The sequence below is a fragment of the Paramisgurnus dabryanus genome, chromosome 21, assembly GCF_030506205.2.
Source record: "Paramisgurnus dabryanus chromosome 21, PD_genome_1.1, whole genome shotgun sequence".
In the NCBI taxonomy this organism is placed as follows: Eukaryota; Metazoa; Chordata; class Actinopteri; order Cypriniformes; family Cobitidae; genus Paramisgurnus; species Paramisgurnus dabryanus.
Genome location: NC_133357.1, coordinates 24,782,041 through 24,798,516, shown reverse-complemented (window position 1 = coordinate 24,798,516; position 16,476 = coordinate 24,782,041). Strand labels below are relative to the sequence as shown.

Below are 16,476 nucleotides of genomic sequence, written 5' to 3'. Positions count from 1 at the left end.
TTGTTGTTGTTGTTGAACAGCACTAGGATGTTTTACTGTTTTTACTGTGTTTTTTGTCACTTCATTCATGGGTCATTTATTTAATTCTGCTTTTAAATATCTAATCAGTCTCTCCTTGTCCATGTTTGATGATTTATATTTATAATGCCCAGAATTTTCATTGAATGAGAGATCTCTTTATCATAGAAATGTGTCTAAAGTAAAATCCTTGTTGTGGCATCACATCATGGCTGGTTAAAACAAAACTCTGATTAACGTGGAAAAGATACCTTTTATTACATTGTGTATATTTAGGACACTGTGTTAAGCAAAGCTTTGACATCATATCCCGGAGATAAATCTGTAAATTCGAGTAAAATCTCAGGCTTTGCTCATCCTGTGCTAATGCACCACAAAAATATTATATGTAAGGGGGGTAATTTCAAAAACATACGAGGTCGCCAGATAATACTAATCCTGTGCGAATAGTGCTGATATTCAGTATAACAGCACTCTTACATATGTAACATTGCTTCATTAAATCCTGGCCAATGAATTACAGTAACACACTCTTCCAGAACTTAAATGGCAGATATTCAGGGACTCAGATGTGTGAAATTATAAGAACACTTGCCATGATGTAGATCTCTTTCCATTTGGCAATTACAGTTGCAGAGTTTCTTCGGCTTGTTAGATGCAGCAGAAACCTAAAACCTTCAAAGCCGCCATGCCATTTTTATTGAAAGGTGTCATGGTCATAGTTTCCTCAAGAGTCTGATTATTTTCATTTACTTCTGCACCTGAACAAGGAATGACAATATTCTCAGGCGGATCTGATTTTGCCAACTAGTACAATATAAATGGAATACTGGAGTCTTTGGTGACAGCCAAGTCCATGTCTGCTTTGGTTTGTTCTGTTGTATCTTCCAATATCTGATAGTGTCTGACTCATTTATTGTTCTGAAATGTACAGCTGTCAGGGATGTATGATATCCTACTGGCTACCGTCATTTTCTTACTTATCATAAATATTTGACAGTAGTCAAAATGAGGATCAACTAGTTTTCATTTATTTAAAATATTGTTTAAAATAATCACTGGAGGTGCTGTTTGCTGTCACTTTAAATTAGTGTTGTAGTCGAGACCATCTAAACTAAGACTCAGTCAAGACCTGGGCAGGGCAAGACCGAGTCAAGGCCAGACTATCGCTGTGATTTTTGTAGAAAAAAGTAAAAGAACAAGACAAGAATGTGGTCGAGACCAAGAAAAGATCAAGGCCATTAAAAATTGGTCTTGAGTTCTACAACACCACATAAAAAAGAGAGAAGTACACCACTAAAAACACAGATGCAACTTATTTCAAAATGTCTGTGTCACAGTGTCAAACTGTGTTCTGTGTTTGTAATTATGTATTTGTGTTGTTCCCCGAGTAGCCACCAGATGTCTCTTGTTCTCACTATCACATGTGCCATGAACTGCATATCCCATAATCCTGTCTGTCATCATTGATCATTGTTTTCAGCTGTTCCCACTCACCTTGTTAGTGTTGTGTATTTAAGCCCTGTCTGTTCAGTCTTTGTTGTGGATTCCTTGTTATATGTTACATCGCCTTCTGTGTCTGTGTTTTGGATTATTGTTTGGACTGTGTTTATGGATATTGACCTTTTGCCTGCACGGATTATGATTTTGGATCACCCCTAATAAACTGCTTTTGGATCTTACTTTTTGTGTGAGCGAGTCGTGACAGAAGGAATCCACCATGAAAAGATCCAGCGGATTGGGGATCCGGATCAGTCCACCCGCTACTGTTCTGGAAAGAAGAAAGCGGATTGACAACATAAGGGCCCTACACCAGCATGGTCAACCGGTGGGTTGTCTGGCCCAAAGCTTTTGGACCTTGTCCTGTGGCCTAGGCTATAACGATGCAGCACTGAAGGACCTGTTTAATACCTGCCTGGATGACCCTTTACCTAGGTGGGAAATTAACGGACTGGAGATTCTGGATTTCTGGGGGTTCACTCGTTACTTAGAGCATCGTAGCCAGTGGGATGACACTGTCACACCTGCAAGGCCGGACAAGATGGCCGCCACCAAGCCAGCGGCTGTCCCTAAGGTGGCTGTCTGCAAGGCAGCACCTATTTTTGAGACCGCCACTATTATACCCGCCCCTGTTCATCAGAAGGTCTCAATTGTACAGGAGACTGTCTTCGACAGGGCCAGGATTATGCCGGCGCCCGTTCTCAAAATGGCCGCCACTAAGCCAGCCGCGGTTCCCAAGATAGCCGTCACAATGCCTACACCTACATTTGAGACCGCCACGGTTATACCGGCCTTTACGTTCCAGATGGCCATGGTCTCACAGTCACCTGCTCTCAGGAGAGCCATCCTCACACCCGCACCTGTGCTCAGAGAGGCACCTGAGGTATGTTCTTTAGACTCAGTGTTTACCGTGTTTGCCATGGCTCTGTGGTGCGGGTGGTCTGTCTTCTGTTTTGTTGTTCAGCACGACGTGAGGCCGAGTGAGTCATCTGAGCCGAGTGAGTCATCTGAGCCGAGTGAGTCATCTGAGCCGAGTGAGTCATCTGAGCCGAGTGAGTCATCTGAGCCGAGTGAGTCATCTGAGCCGAGTGAGTCATCTGAGCCGAGTGAGTCATCTGAGCCGAGTGAGTCATCTGAGCCGAGTGAGTCATCTGAGCCGAGTGAGTCATCTGAGCCGAGTGAGTCATCTGAGCCGAGTGAGTCATCTGAGCCGAGTGAGTCATCTGAGCCGAGTGAGTCATCTGAGCCGAGTGAGTCATCTGAGCCGAGTGATGAACTCTCGGCCTGTTTCAAGATGGCGGTTCCCAAGCTCCCTGCCCTCACTGCCGGGTCCAAGAAGGCCAGGGTTGAACTCTCGTTCCTATTTAACCTGGCCCAGAGGGCCTCTTTCTATTGTCTCCCTCTACCCAGGTTCCTGACACCACCAGCACCACCCTGGGTTCCTGTCCAGCCAGTTCCGCCCTGGCTTCCTGCCTTGCTGTGGTCCCTGCCTCCTGGTGGTCCCCCCCCGCCCTGGCTCCAGCCTCGGCCCGCGGCCCCGCCCTGGCTCCAGCCTCGGCCCGCGGCCCCGCCCTGGCTCCAGCCTCGGCCCGCGGCCCCGCCCTGGCTCCAGCCTCGGCCCGCGGCCCCGCCCTGGCTCCAGCCTCGGCCCGCGGCCCCGCCCTGGCTCCAGCCTCGGCCCGCGGCCCCGCCCTGGCTCCAGCCTCGGCCCGCGGCCCCGCCCTGGCTCCAGCCTCGGCCCGCGGCCCCGCCCTGGCTCCAGCCTCGGCCCGCGGCCCCGCCCTGGCTCCAGCCTCGGCCCGCGGCCCCGCCCTGGCTCCAGCCTCGGCCCGCGGCCCCGCCCTGGCTCCAGCCTCGGCCCGCGGCCCCGCCCTGGCTCCAGCCTCCGCCCGCGGCCCCGCCCTGGCTCCAGCCTCCGCCCGCGGCCCCGCCCTGGCTCCAGCCTCCGCCCGCGGCCCCGCCCTGGCTCCAGCCTCCGCCCGCGGCCTCCTGCTCTGCCGGCCCCGCCCGCGGCCTCCTGCTCTGCCGGCCCCGCCCGCGGCCTCCTGCTCTGCCGGCCCCGCCCGCGGCCTCCTGCTCTGCCGGCCCCGCCCTGGCCTCCTGCTCTGCCGGCCCCGCCCTGGGTTCTAGACCCTCCATCCCTCCCCCAGGTCCACCTCCGTTTCTCCACCCACCTGAACTTTTGTGTTTTGTCGTTTGGAGTGTCTGAAAGCCACTCCTTCAGAGGGGGGTACTGTCACAGTGTCAAACTGTGTTCTGTGTTTGTAATTATGTATTTGTGTTGTTCCCCGAGTAGCCACCAGATGTCTCTTGTTCTCACTATCACATGTGCCATGAACTGCATATCCCATAATCCTGTCTGTCATCATTGATCATTGTTTTCAGCTGTTCCCACTCACCTTGTTAGTGTTGTGTATTTAAGCCCTGTCTGTTCAGTCTTTGTTGTGGATTCCTTGTTATGTTACATCGCCTTCTGTGTCTGTGTTTTGGATTATTGTTTGGACTGTGTTTATGGATATTGACCTTTTGCCTGCACGGATTATGATTTTGGATCACCCCTAATAAACTGCTTTTGGATCTTACTTTTTGTGTGAGCGAGTCGTGACAGTCTGTGGAGCAAGATGTGAACTCATGACCTCTTCTACCGAAGACAAAAAATCTCCACATGTGGGGGTGAAGGACTGAAATCAATCACCCCTCACCTCCACCTCGCCCAAACGTATCTGTGAGCCATTGTGAGTTTTCTTCCAGAACTTTGATGGTTAAAACAATTTTGCATTTGTAGGAATTGGCCCCAGATGAGATCTCAGCAGCTGTGGTTCTTTTATTCCTAAAGATATCCATTATTCAGTTGGGTATCAGTAGTACAGCATCATCAGGTTACACCAAACATAATCCTAAAATTATTTTTAAAACATGACCTGAGCAATACAGTAACATGCCGTTCCAGATAATGGAGCTTGAGTGGGCATAAAAAATACCCTCATAAGAACACACTTACAATAGGCACGTTTAACATGGCATTATTTTTGATGGTCTGCAAATCCATCGCAAAATATACATCACTAAAACTGACCGATCAGATTGTGACCTTATCCTTGTGGAACAATTTTTTTGGTCCGGACCAAAAGAACCAAGACAGGATTTCCCGCAGAAAATTTGTAAGTTAAGGTGGTAGGGTTGGGCAAGTGGGCGTAAATGATTTTAACAGATACCTCTAATGGGAATAGCTGTGTGATGAAGTGAAACTTAAGGGTAAATAAACACAAACTAAAGCAGATGTTGTAGAACGTCTGGCGAACGATGATAGATAGCGCGAAGATTGTAAAAACTGATTATTTCCCACTATTAGTTACATTATCTTAAAGGAGTGTAACTGTAGCATGTAATAATGCACATAAATAAAGTGAGCAAGAGCGCTCAACAATTATATCTAATCAACAGGCACGTGAAACCCTAGCAGGTTGCTCAAACAACAAAATCACCAGCTAACTTACTTTAAATTTGCAACAACTATAGGCTTATACAATAACAGGCTAAAATAACCCCAAAACATAAGTCCACTTACAGTTCTCACGGACACAGTTGACTCCAGACAGTTGACTGACCATTTTGGCCGTGTGGCATGTGTGCACACACGCAGTGTGAAATGCGTCCACACTATTCTCCGAGATGTTTTATCAACTGGCTACTAGTTATCCTCCAGACAGTGACGGAACAAGTCTCATTTGGCTGTTTGGTGCGCATGCCAGGTCGGGTTTGAAACGTGTCCGCGCTATTCTCCGAGATGCACTTGATGGCCTTTTGTGCAGCGATTTTTTTGTTTTTTTTGTTTTTTGGACGACCTAGTTAAGGCGGTAGGGTTTTCCAGCTTAGGCGGGCCAACCGAACTGCAAAGTGCTGCGGCAAACCCTGCAAGAGAACCGATTAACAAATTGAACGTGACCTAAGTTAAAGTTATGTTTGATGAAATGGTAACCTGTTAAAAGTGCACACAACAGAACAATTATTGATGTCATTACTGTTCTCTGTACTTTGTCTGCAGCCTAAGATTGAGTGGATGAAGAATCAGATGATAATAGGCGACGATCCCAAATACAGGCAGTTTAACAACCAGGGAGTTTGCTCACTCGAAATTCGCAAACCGTCCACATTTGATGGTGGGGTCTACACCTGCAGGGCCAAGAATGACCTTGGTGAAGCTACAGTTGCCTGCAAGCTAGAAGTCAAAAGTAAGTACAGATCTTTTTTTTGTTTAACTATAACACTGATTGCATTGTAAGAGCCATAATCCATATTGAGAATTTATTATTTTCATATTTTTTATTATGTAATTTTAGTACAATAAGGTTGTTAATAAGTCAGTTCCTGTTGTGTGTATTATATTTATCTGGTTTATATTTGTTCCTACTGCGCATGTGCAGTGACGTCATTTTTTGGTAGTTCACTTAAAGAGTTGTCGACGCACAGGCTATACGTCCTCATAATTAGTGGAAGAACACAAGCTTTTGACCGTCTCACTATCATCTCATTATTTTGTAATATAGCATATTTAAGTTTATCGATCTCTTCAAATAAGTTGTTGAGAAAGCATCGTTGGATTATGCTGTATTTGCAAATGTGAGTCTTTATTGAAATTTGGAAGAAGAATAAATCACTGTAAAGGATTAAGGACTTTGAGTGACATACTGTATACAAGAAAGCAAGATTCGTGTCAAAACTGGTGGAAAACAAATAAGAATATCACATGTTCCTTACATGCATTTTCAGACATTGACTTTTAATGATGTATTTGCAAGCAAGGATTTTATTGCCTTTTAAATGATGTGTATGTAATGTATGTGCTTGTATAAATACTGTTAGTATAATTAAATATGTTGATATTTGATCAATCATACTTGTTCTTTCACCAGAGGTGATCATTCTAGAAGAGAAGATATAAACAGGTCACAGGTCAGTATATGAAAACATATACATACCTTAGACATATTTGTTTGAAATGCATAAAAACGTGACACGTACATAAAAAAACTTCAAATATTTTCTGGCTGGATTCATTGTCACATACGGCATAGTTTGCTAATGTACATTATACTCAAATCAATAGTTTCAATCCAGTTACATGTTTGCTTAATAAAGTTTCACAACATATATCAGGGTTGAGACGATATATGTTGCCTGACTGATACGATATATATCATTGCCTGGCTGATATCGTTTCTGAATATTACGGCTCTTTGATCAGTAGGAAATCATTATCAATCTAAAATCACTGTTGTTTATAACATGCATTTAAAAAAGCAACACTTATCAAACATAATCAAATAAATATTCTTTATTATCATGAAAATACCTGAAAAGGTTTAATAAACAAACAAAACCTACAAGCCTGTCCTCCACCTCCAAAAAAAAATATAAAAAAATAGGACAATTGTGCAAGCAGCTCTCTAAGACTTAGTTATGTGGTAAAGTTTGGCGACCTCTAGCTGTATAAAAACTACAGTGTTTTGTTGCATGTGTGGCTACCAATCAAAATGCAGTTTGTTTATACTAATGTGTGAACTTTTTACACGGTCCCTTATTATCTACAGATTTTCCAATATTTCATTCAAATACAGACACGTATGATACATGACCTACAGTGCATTCAGGGTATACTTTTTTATCAGTATATGTGCTCTCCAGAATCAAACCCATGATGTTTAGGTTGCTCACCACCACCTGAGCTACAGGAATGCCCAGTTATCACACAGATTAAACTCCACCCTGCATTAAGGACGGTGAATGGTTCTGGTAGGGGCACTAATTTAGTAAACGCTCCAATGGGTTGAATTTGAAGGAAGTGACAAACCTATACTTTACTACACATCATATCACCTTATATTCCTTCAGTCTGACAAAATGCAAACTGATCACTAAAGCCCGGAATACACTGCACCATTTTTGCCCTCCTATAAGATCATTACCTTATCACACTGTGCGTTTAAACTCGGGTACGAGAGGCATGTAGACTGTACGATGATGACACAGAAGTGGCGGCAGCGTCACACGTTGCGCAACGTCACCAGCATGCGCTCGTGGTAAACAAAAACAGGCATGCAGGTCGTAGCAGCAAACACACTGTGCGTTGATCATGCTGAATTTCTGACACTGTCAGAAAACTATCGTAGGCTATCTTTGGACGCAAGACCAGGAAAACGGCCGTCTTTGAACCTCTCTCACTGTACGACATAGGACCACCGATGAAGAGCCACGATCACAGAAATCGCGACGATTGTTTCACGATGGCAATCTTTCGTCTGGGACAGCCAATAATCGTGCAGTGTATCCCGGGCTTTAGGTAATCTGAAACGTCCTTAAGATACGTAATTGCAGATCTCTGTTTGTACACTTTGCACATTTAGCTAGCATGACTGATAGTAGGTGTGTGTGCTAAAAACACTGTGGCATAGCAGGACATGACCACATTGCTTCCGTGCAGATGACGGAAACATTCAAGTCACATTTACAGCATTTATGTAGCGCTTTCTTTTTTACAATGTGTATTGATTCAAAACAGCTTTACAAGAAAAATTAGACATACCTTTCTATCTTAGAAAAATATTAAATAAGTGCAGGAGTCTGACATTACATAAGGGATTTGCAATAATACCAATTGTAGCAACATCAAGTGCACCCCAGCACCAAACCTACAACAATATATAAACAGAATTCACAACAGGCTAAGTAACCTCTGGCACAGTAACATCATTCAAACTCAGTGAGAGGGGAAGTGGTGATGTTACTGCACGCCAAGGTTAAAGTTTTTGAAACATTTTATTTTATGCCATCATACTCATTTATGTAACTACTCATGTAACAGTATTTAAAGGAGTCATAGTCATGTTTTCCTTTGTTTTTATGATGTCTGTGCACATAAAAGATCTGTAAAGTTGCAAAAAATGCAATTACCTAAAAACCTTTGGCTTCATATACACTAAATCAGGGGTCTCCAACTTATTTGTCAGCAAGGGCTACAACAATGGATAAATCACAATGGAGGGCTTCTTTTTTGACCCTGCCTGTGAAAACCCAGCTGAAGTATGTATTTGTGATTTACTGTTTTCTACATCAACTCGTCCTATATAATGTAAAGAACATTCTGTGAAAATATAAACTTGATATGTTTAATATTGACTGAGTAATGCCATGTTAGCGATTGAAATCAAAGTGAAGTTAATGCTTGAAATCAAACTGTGATGCTCTTTATCTCACACTTAGATTTGAGACTTTAGTCTGATTTTAACAGGCAGAGTCTTAGTGACATACTGATTACCACCTTAATTAACTCGGGGGAAGAGCGGGTGAGAGCAAGGCCTGCATTTGTATGCGTCCGCTAGCATACACGGTGGTAGTTAGCACAAAAGTCCGCTAGCATAGTTTGCAGGAGAATGCTTGCAAGTGGCTACAAATTTGAGATTTACATCTGGACAAAAATAGCATTCTTCTCATCAGTGGTGATAAACATAACATATTGAATATTGAATTGACTCTTAGATAGCGGTTTGCTATAAATGACGCTAACATTACAGCAAAAGGAAGCAATATAATACAGTATGTAGAAGGTTTCATTAGACGTTCAGGCGTTGTTGCGGTTACGTGCCTGAACAGAAGTGAACCTCCGGTCTGTATTTATTTATCAGTCTGGCTAATGGCTAAATTGATCTCTGAAACAAATACGTTGTTGAAAATAAAATGTTTTGGTTTGCTAAAGACAAGGGGAGACGCAAAAATTCAACCTACCAGAAGTAGTACCAGAAGTCTACCAGAAGTTCATTTAAAGCTGTTTTAAAAATATGTATTTAATATTTATTCTCTTCTTTAATATTTCCTCTTCTGTTCTAGATATTCATGGTGGTGCTGGAAGATGAGCTGAAGTGTGCACAATAATCGAGGCTCTACTCTGATATCTATTTGTTATTAGTTATTTTAATAAAATATAACAAACATTTCAAAATTACCTTCATGGTTTAAAGAGTTATTGAGTGCTAGGAATTTGGTTATATCATTTTATATTTATTGAATGTCATTTTACTTACCTGTACTTTTTTGTTATCAAGAATAAACCAACTTTTTTATTACAATCATACATAATATTGCACAAAATGCTAATGAAAACCAGTTATTTTTGCTTTATAAAATGTATTTATCCCTTCATACAGTAAAGGCCTGCACTGCGGGGAGGTTTGTGAATCTAAATGTAGATGTTTTAAATAGACCACTTGTTAAATATAAAGTTCAGAATCCTTGCTGTTTTTAGAATGATGTTGTGGATAAAGAAAGTAAAAAAGTTTGAGTCATTTTACCAACTCTAAAGATTTGAAAAGATAGAAGCACGGATGTGTAGCGGAGGGTGGTTATGTGGTTTAAACCACTGCCTATCTTTTGCCCTCCCATGCTGTGATGGTACATTTGATACATTTCAGCTGACACTAGCCAAACGAACCATACAAATGTATTTGGGTACGGTACAGTAGGCATAGTGTGAGCACACCCTTATGCCGAGTTCAGACTGCAGGCTGTCGGGTCACAGATCTTTTCACACTGCATGACTATCTGGGGTAGTGATAATTCACACTGTGTGATTGTCAATCGCGTGCACGAGCACTGATTTGACTGCGATTTCTCAAAAACTGTCGGCGAGTCAAAATCTGGGCTAAAATTGTGCAGTCTGAACTCGGCATTAGTCTGTCCTCTCACTGGAGTGTTGCCAACATAGCACCGTTTCCAGATTTAGTAACTTTTCCAAAGATTGGCTAACATCAAATCTGTCGACTTGTTCACATCTTAGCTTATACAGCGCATACAGAAAGTATTTAGATCCCCTTCACTACTACAAATGTTTACATTTTTTCTTTTTCTCATTAGTTAACTCACTCAGTACCTGACACAGACAAACTAAAAACAGAATTTCTATATATTTTCCATGTATAAACAAAGGAAACTGAAATATCACATTTGCATAAGTATTCTTACCCTTTGCAACAACTCTTGAAATTTAGCTCCGGCTTCTCCCATTTCTCTTGATCATTGCTGAGATGTTTCTATACCTTCAAGTCTACCTGTGCTAAATTAAGTTATATTGGCCAGACATGATTTGGAAAGGCACACACCCTTTTGTAAAAGGCCTCAGCTGACAATGCATATCAGAGTAAGAAAACAAGCCATGAGGTCAAAGCACAGAGTTCATAGACAGGATAGTTGCAAGGCACAGATCTGGGAAAGACTACGAAAAATTCTGCTGGACCCATCATTCCCAAGAGCACAGTGGCCTCAATAACACTGGAAGACGTTTGGCACAACCAGGACTCTTCCAAGAGCTGGTCGCCCAACTAAATTGACCAATCAGGGGAGAAGGGCCTTAGTAAGATAGGTGACAAGAACTCAATGGTCACTTTGACTGAGATCCAGAGATCCTGTGTGGACATGGCACAAAGTTCCAGAAGGACAATCATCACTGCAGCCCTCCAGCAATCCGACCTTCTCCTCAGTGCAAAACACATAAGGCTTGCACAAAAGACTTAAGGTACTCTGCATCATGCTGTGTTCCCTTTCAATACGGTTCACTTCGCATTGCGTCAGTTAGCTGACGCTATGGGGGGAAACTCCTGTTTACTCCGTGACTGAAGCCTATTGGTTAACGTCTGTACAAAGTACAGACCAATGACGTTTGAACCCGCGCGCGGGAGGAACGCGTCCCTATATAAGCGCGGTTCAATCGTCAGGAGCTCATTATTTTCTCCTTCAGCGCGAACCTCTCGCTGCTCCGAAGAAAAAGAAGAAGCCTTACCTCGCCGTTGACAAAAGCCCTGCAGCGGAGTCCAGGCCTAGCGTCTTCCCCTGCCGTTTTCCGGCTGAGAACCGAAGATAGCAGAGTCCAGGTCTAGCGTCTTCCCCTGCCGCTTTCCGGCCGAGAACCGAAGATAGCCTTCGCTTGCCGTGGTACGAGCCCTGTGCAGCGGACACACGCCTGACGAGGTCTCCCCTGCGGCCGCCCGGTAAGATCAATATTTTTAATATAAAGCTATAAGCTAAAAGAGCAGGCGCTGTTGTAATAGCGTCCAGCACAGCGGCTCGGTGAGCCTCTCTGCTATGAATTTCCTCCGAGCGCGTTACCGGTCTGGCACCTCCCATGCCGGGACCGCGCTTATGCTTTGGTTGTCTTATCCATGTTTCGTGCTCCCCCTGCTGTTCCTCTCTCGCCGGGATGAACACACGGCGAGCCATGAGACTAGATGGATGCATAGACAAGCACACACGGACTAACCCCCCCTGTGTTCTGTCATACCGCAACCGTTCATGCTTACAGAGTCCCTTCGCTCCTCTTACATTCAGTGGCGAGATCTCTGGCACATATATTAATCCCCCGAGTGCATCGGGTGATACCGTCACGACGCATGGCTGTTCTGTCTGTGTTGCTGCTCCCCTCTGCCGTTCCTCTCTTGTTGAGATGAACAAGCGGGGAACCGTAGACCTGGATAGATGCATACGACAAGCAAACACGGGCGGTCTGCCCCTGTCTCTGTCATAGCACAGCCACTCGTGCTCCACGCTCGCGGAGTCCCTCGCTCCTTTCCCCACAGTGGTGAGGTCTCTTAACGGCTTAGCTAGCACGCGGTATTACGGCTCGCTGCCTCTAAATGCAGCTGTCCAGTGTTCAACGATTACAGAGCTTCATGCCCCTCCCCTCCTGGAGCGGCGCGATCTCATTCGTCTGCTCGATAGGGCCGATTCGCCGCTATTGGAGCACCAAGAACACTCATTATAAGAGAGCTTCATGCCCCTCCCCTCCTGGAGCGGCACGATCTCATTCGTCTGCTCGATAAGGCGGACACGCCTCTATTGGAGCGCTAAAACACTTATTATAGAGCTTTACTGGCCTGAGCCGATCTCACTTCAGATAGCTCATTCTTTGTCTGCCTGGTAATTTCTCTCTGGTTTAGACGGAATCAGAGGCAGAACGAATTTGTTTATAATATACTGAGGCCCGAATACCTCCCTTTATTCAGTCCCGTCCTATATCAGTGCGCTGAATATTGGTACATTCTTATATATATACCCGGTTTTTCTGCCCTTTTAATAAACGGCAAAACCGCGGGCCTCACGGCAGACTTCCTCTCTGCGATGGGTTCAGTCTGACATTAAACCACCTAGACATACTACCCTGCTCCGTGAGCCGTTCGGTCACCGTCACTACTGAGGCTTGTGCACCTGAACGGCTGAGCTCTGGTCTCCGCAGCACAGCTGCATCAACAGAGAACGAAACTGTCTGGGAGAAAAGGGGTTATGTCGCGCCTCGGCTGGACTGCCCTGAAATGTTTTCTGTGTGCTGTTTATCCAAACATACTGTGTAATACTGTCGGCTATGCGACCTCACTATAGTGGCGAACGGTATTTAATTCCTCTAAAAAGAGTAATTTCCGTGCTTACTATACTGTGTTTTGACACCCACGGTTGTACGGTGTCTCTAAACACTTTATCGCCTTACTGACAAGCAATCAGTAATACGCACACACGGCCCGCTGTCCATAATTCTATCGACGCTAGCCGAAAAAACCCCGGTTTGGCCATATACTGTGTATTGACACCCCACGACTGTACGGTGTCTCTAACACCTTTCTGCCAAATTCGCTCGCAGCCCACCTCAGTTTCTCCGCTACGATGCTGATGGCGCAAACGAGCACGGTCTTACGGCTGTTATTCTCTCTTCCTAGAGGAAGGACAGCCTCAGACTTTTGCATGGCTCCAAGCGTTTGAATCGCGCCCTCTCCGGACGGCCACTCAAAGGCTTACAGCCAAGCGGTTTATGACGTTTTTCGGCCATATAGCTGATTTATATTAGCGGATCCGAAGACGCTCACACCTCCGCTCCAATACTCGGAGATATTAAGGGTAATATCAACCTCAAGTGAGCTTGCTACCCGCCACAATAAGTTTCAAAGCTTAAAGCGCGCGCACAGTCAGACGCGCGCGGCATCTCGTTTAAGACGGGCACACGTACCCCTCTAACGAGCCTCAGAAAGCTGAATATCGTGGCATTCTGTTCATAAGTCCACTTCAGTTTGACTAAGCAAAGGTCCCGCCCCGAGCTGACGGCCGGGAAGCTTGCTTAAGTTACACACGGCTGCATGAAGTGCTGTCATTACGAGCTAGCCCAGCATTTGCTGTGCGCTGTGGGTTGAACACGCTTTACGACGGCAATCAGCCTTCGGCGCGTGGAACGCCGTTTGTCTCATATAAATCACCTTGTACTGTGAATACGGTACATTAAGAGGATGATTTAGCACTGCAGCACTCTCGACCGTGTTATTGTGATAATGCGGTCGGGCAATCTACCGTGGTTTCATTATTTACCGAACCAGACTGAGATCTCGCCCCCTGAACAAGCTGACGAGTCATCTCCTTTATAAACTCATTGCATCGCTTTATAAGCTATGTTCAATCAGAGTGATACGCATCACATGCTTAACTACCAATATTAACCCATTACGATGGGCGTGCGGAGATGGCATCCGTGGGACACGACCTACATTACGTGCCTTATGACACATTGACACAAGCTGCTAGGACCCCTTTCACGAGGCGTCCTTATGCAAAGTCTGATCCATTCTGTCTAGTGACATTTGAAAGTCAAAACCCCCCGCGAATCGCCGGTGGAACACTTTTCTCCTCACTACAGAGGCACGGCGGCTCTCTCCCCTACCTATATCTATGTGGCCGTGATAACAGCGAACCACGCTTTTACGACCGACCATTCATTTAATTCACAAGCCTGTCATCTCTCAGATGCGGACGGTGCCCGAGGCACAGCGCTCTGGAACTGTCCAAGGTCCTGTATGACACATACGTCTGACGTACATCAGACGATCAGCTGTTCATCTGCGTCACAGATCACTCACTAGAGCACCTGTCAATACAGGCTATTTATGGATCGTTGACGTTATCACCTCCCGTGACAATTATGCTCACTTGTCTTAGAGCATGGGCATGGTCTTAGAGGTTTCTCATTGACAATTGTGACACGGCCGGCTGGTCCCCGCCGTCCACGTTGTCAGTTTACAGCTTCGACATCCCTGCTTCGCGCACTACTGAGGTTTGTTGCATTAAAGGTGCGCCCATTAGCTCACCTGTATGCACGATATGGTTTTTAATTATATGCGTCCACCGTGCGCTTAGAGAAGCTCACATGTACACGCTATAACATTTTGGTATACAATAAGATGCGCTTGGGAAAGCTCACCTGTATACACAGCTGTGTTATGCTTTGTGACACATACATTGTTGTTCATCTGTGTACGTTCACGGTGCGTTGGGTGCCCACCGTTACGTTCATCAATCATATCTGTACACATTCACGGCGCGTTCTGTGCACTGATTTATCTATACGCATTCACGGTGCACTGAAGAGTTCACCCGTGTGCGCACAATTTATTATCAGAACACATGACGGCGCGCTCGAGAATCTTGCCGGCCTGTGCATTATAACACTCTGATTCATCTATATGCATTCACGATGTATTCAAGTGTTCACCTGTGCCCGTGCAATTTATAGTCAATACACATTTACGGCGCGCTTGGAAAGCTCACCGATCTGTGCACTATAATACTACCTATATGCATCCCGATGCGCTCGAGGGTGCACCTGGGTTCACACTATTGTGGTATCTGTATAATCCCACGCTACGAACCGTTCTGCCGCATATTATAGTCAGATCGGCCGTTCGTGAGCTGCGCAGATCACTCACTACGTATGTCTGTTGCTAACAGTGGTTATTTAGATGGATCGTTGAAACCATCGCACTGGCTCACGCCCCTCTATGAGCTATGTCCTATATAGAGCCCACTCTGTGCGAGTTTGGCTTCTTCATGAACTTGGTCTACAGGGGTATCTATATCTATATTTGATATCTGCTACGCGGCCGGCTGGTCTTCGCCGTCTACGTTGTCAGATTGTACAGCTTAGACGTCCCTGCCCTACGAGCGCAGGTTCTCTCGGCTCAATCATGCACGCTCATGCGTTTTATGTGTACACCACGGTGCGCTCAGCGAGCTCACCAACGTGACTCTGAATTTACTTATCTCGCACAGCCGCGGCGCGCTCGGTACCTCGCCGTCTTGTGCTATGTTATGTGCCCCCGGTGCGTTTAAAACCCCACCGTGTGCGCGTCAACAATTTATATGGTGCTTACACATTTGCTTTTAAAGCTGTGAATATGCCGGGTATAGGGCCACACGCAGTGTCTCTCCGGTAAGGCACTTCAGTACGTTGTGTATGCACGGCGTGATGGGATTACGTTCCCCCATAGCGTCAGCTAACTGACGCAATGCGAAGTGAACCGTATTGAAAGGGAACGCTTAGGTTACTCACGTAACCCCGGTTCCCTGAAATAACGGGAACGAAGCATTGCGTCTCTTGCCGTGCTACAAACGTCTACGCAGCGAGTGTTATTCGGCTGCGCGCTTCAGTCGAATATAATGAGCTCCTGACGATTGAACCGCGCTTATATAGGGACGCGTTCCTCCCGCGCGCGGGTTCAAACGTCATTGGTCTGTACTTTGTACAGACGTTAACCAATAGGCTTCAGTCACGGAGTAAACAGGAGTTTCCCCCCATAGCGTCAGCTAACTGACGCAATGCTTCGTTCCCGTTATTTCAGGGAACCGGGGTTACGTGAGTAACCTAAGCGTTTTTAAGCCAGGGGACTAGTCAGTGTTGTGGGAAAGCCAAAGAAGTTAAGTACAGACTACAGAAACATCAGACGCACGTCTGCAAACTAGGGAATGAACTTGCGCTGCCTGGGCGGTTCAGCGCAAAAAAGGAGGCTTGTTCTGGCGCAAACCATCGCTGATGCTATTTTGCAGTTTCAAAAAACAATCGCGCCACTGACCAGAAAAAAAATAGTCTAAAGTCAGTGGCAC

General features: G+C 45.3%; 1 protein-coding gene across 4 annotated transcripts in view; it reads left to right on the top strand.

Annotated features, from left to right (window-relative positions):
• mybpha (myosin binding protein Ha) overlaps positions 1 to 9,862 on the top strand; it is a 29,612-nt gene extending 19,750 nt beyond the window's left edge. For all 4 annotated transcript variants that reach the window (XM_065286371.2, XM_065286370.2, XM_065286369.2 and 1 more), the window contains 3 exons: positions 5,564 to 5,750; positions 6,432 to 6,471; positions 9,403 to 9,862. In XM_065286371.2, the coding sequence (XP_065142443.1) occupies positions 5,564 to 5,750; positions 6,432 to 6,460 (216 nt within the window). In that variant the 3' untranslated portion in view covers positions 6,461 to 6,471; positions 9,403 to 9,862. The remainder of the gene's footprint in view (positions 1 to 5,563; positions 5,751 to 6,431; positions 6,472 to 9,402) is intronic.
• Positions 9,863 to 16,476: the final 6,614 nt, after the last annotated feature.